The sequence below is a fragment of the Phocoena phocoena genome, chromosome X (genome assembly GCF_963924675.1).
Source record: "Phocoena phocoena chromosome X, mPhoPho1.1, whole genome shotgun sequence".
Classification (NCBI taxonomy): domain Eukaryota; kingdom Metazoa; phylum Chordata; class Mammalia; order Artiodactyla; family Phocoenidae; genus Phocoena; species Phocoena phocoena.
This window is the reverse complement of record NC_089240.1, coordinates 62,271,219-62,273,995: the sequence shown is the minus strand read 5'-3', so window position 1 is coordinate 62,273,995 and position 2,777 is coordinate 62,271,219. Positions and strand designations below refer to the sequence as shown.

Sequence of the window (2,777 nt, the reverse complement as noted above, 5' to 3'; positions counted from 1 at the left end):
AGCCAAAAATGTTGCAGGTAGTTCTTAGAAAATATTAGACAGGTACAGATGAAAATGATTCAGGGAGGTATGGGTACTCATTAGGATTGATTACAGGTGACATTAATTTTCTTCTGTTAACTTGTCCGCTTTGTGATTTGTTTCCTGCAATGAAGCTGAATTATTTTTCTGAGAATGGGGAAAAGGGCAGGAAGTGGGCACAGGGGAAGGAGGTGAAAAACAGTATTTAAATTCAGCAAAGCAACCAAGGACAGTGAAATACCATTTGCAGCCCATTAAGCTGGCCAAGACACACACACACACACACACACACACACACACACACACACACACACACACACACACACATCAATTACAGTGACCAGGAGACTATGCAGGGGAAATGGGCATACTCTTTTTACTAGCTGAGCTGGCTGGCATGAATGAAAATCGGTACAATGCTTATGAAGGGGCCATTTGGCAACACACAGGAAAAGTCTTTAAAATGTCCATATGTGGATCCTGCAAGTCCACAATTAAGATCATCAGGTATGCTAGCGAAGATTTGGCTTGACAAGGGAGAATTCACTCATTGGAGTATGCACAATGCTGGGTTTAAACACAGGGAAAGAACTAGGCACCACCTGAATGTCCAACAATGCAGGAATGACTACAGAAATGTTAGGGTCCATCGATACACTCTTCAGGCACTGAAGATGACGGTTCTGAAGCCTGTTGAATAACATGGAAAGAAGTTCAATGGGTTGATTTTTGTTTGGTTTTAGTTTTTGAAAAAGCAGATTAAGAAACACCACATACATGAACCATTCTATAACAGTGTGTTAAAAGGGAAGGTGGGGTGGAGGTGAGGAAGGGAGGGAGAGAGGAGAGGAGAGAGCCTGGAAAACAGCACACGGAAATGGTAAAAGTGGTTGTCTCCCGGTAGTAGGGTCATGGGGAGCAATTACTCTCTTGGGTTTCCCTCATCTGATTTACTTCTCCTTCCTGATGTTTCTACCATGAAATTGTATCACCTGTGCAATAAACAAAGAGAGAAAGTGCTTTTTAAACCAAACCACAAGGAGAAGACAGCCTTTAACCTGTCAAGTGGCACAGATTAGCAAGATTATTCACAGCACCCAAGGTGGGTGTGGGGGGAAGGGAGGGGAGAGGAGGGGTAGGGACGACAGGGGAGTGGAGAGAAAGAGAGAGACACAGAGTGAGAGGGACTGAGACAGGTGGAGGGAGGGAGAGATGGAGGGAAGGAAGACGGGGGTGGGGGGTGGGGGGGCGGTTGTGAGAGAGAGAGACCTGCACTCCCAATACAATACACTGCTGGTGGGTTAGGGGGGCAAAGGGTGGGGCTGTAAACCGGGTGGGAGCCAAGGTTTGGCTCTGCTGGCTGGCTCGCTCCTGGGATGTCTTCATCGCAAGGTGGCCTCCTCGTCGGTGTCTTCCTCGAAATCCTTGACGTCAGCACTGGTGGACTGTCTGGCCCAGGCTCCCCTTTCGGCCTCTCGTTCCTTATGCGACTTGAATCTCCCAACGAAAATTTTGCGGTAGTTCAGGAACATGCCATTCATCGCATCAATGGCCCGCTCGGCGGACTCCTGCTTCTGGAAGTGCACGAACCCGTAGCCCTTGGGCCCCTTTTCGTCGCAGGCCACTTTGCAGGAGAGGATGTTGCCGAACGCCGAGAAGATGTTGTACAGCGCCTTGTTGTCGATGGTTTTGCCCAGGTTCTTGATGAAGACGTTGCCCACCCCGCTCTTGCGGAGCGAGGGGTCCCGCTGGGACCACATGATGCGAACTGGCCTGCCCTTGATGACATCAAAGTTCAGGGTCTCCAGGGCCCGCTTGGCATCTACCGGTTGCTGGTAGTTGACATACGCATAGCCCAACGAGCGGCGGGTGATCTTGTCCCTGCAAATGCGGATGGAGAGGATGGGCCCGGCCGGGCTGAACTTCTCGTACAGCATTGCCTCCGTCACCTCAGGGTGCAGGTCGCCCACGTACAGCGAAGCCATAGGAAAGTCCGGATTCCCCACTGAGCCCCCGCCCATCTCCGCATCAGCATCCGCGGCGGCCACCGCCGCCGCCACCTCCGCATCTGCATCCGCATCCGCCTCCGCCTCCGCCTCCCCCAAGGGGGGCGTCGCAGCCTCTGCCGCGGCGGCGGCTTCGGCCACACTGGCCTCCGCCACGGCCACTGCCGCTGCCGCCAGGGAGGCCTCCGCCTCCTCCCCCGCTACGGCTGCCGCCGCCTCCCCCAGGGTGACCTCCGCCACTGCCTCCTCCACTGAGGCCTCGGCCTCCAACTCAGCCTCCACCTCTGCTTCCGCCTCCGCCACGGAGGCCTCCGCCACCGCTTCTGCCACGGTCGCCGCCGCAGCCTCCGCCGCCGCCGCCGCAGCCGCCGCCGCCACCGCCGCCGCCACTGTCGCCGCTGTCGCCACGGTCGCCGGTGCCCCCGGGCCGCTGCCGCGACCTCCCTTCCCGCGAGCTGGGGGGCGGAGAGGCGGGAGAGGGCAGGAGGGCGGGTGGGCGCCGGAACCCGGGCCGGGGGCGCGAGCGCGAGCTGGGGCGGGGGACCCCGGGCCAGCCGATCTGGCGAGTCCCAGTCACCTGGTATGGCGAGCGCTGCCAGGAGCGCACCGGTGCGAGTCGCAGCAGCCTGCAGCCCGCTGCTGCTGCCGCCGCCGCTCGGTCGTGGGCTAGCGTGCGGGGCGCGGGCGGGCGGCGTGTGGTGGGGGGCGGGGGGTGTTGGCGTCTGTGGTCCGGGCAGCTGGGAAGGCTTC

General features: G+C 57.8%; 1 protein-coding gene across 1 annotated transcript; it reads right to left on the bottom strand.

The window, feature by feature from the left end:
* Positions 1 to 1,403: 1,403 nt before the first annotated feature.
* LOC136143032 (polyadenylate-binding protein 1-like 2) lies at positions 1,404 to 2,081 on the bottom strand. Its single transcript, XM_065901317.1, has one exon. It carries the CDS (start codon positions 2,040 to 2,042, stop codon positions 1,404 to 1,406), a length of 639 nt encoding a protein of 212 aa, XP_065757389.1. The 5' UTR covers positions 2,043 to 2,081.
* Positions 2,082 to 2,777: the final 696 nt, after the last annotated feature.

Excerpts from the sequence above, each read along its gene's own strand:
- LOC136143032 (XM_065901317.1), bottom strand. The coding sequence starts at position 2,042 with ATGGGCGGGGGCTCAGTGGGGAATCCGGACTTTCCTATGGCTTCGCTG.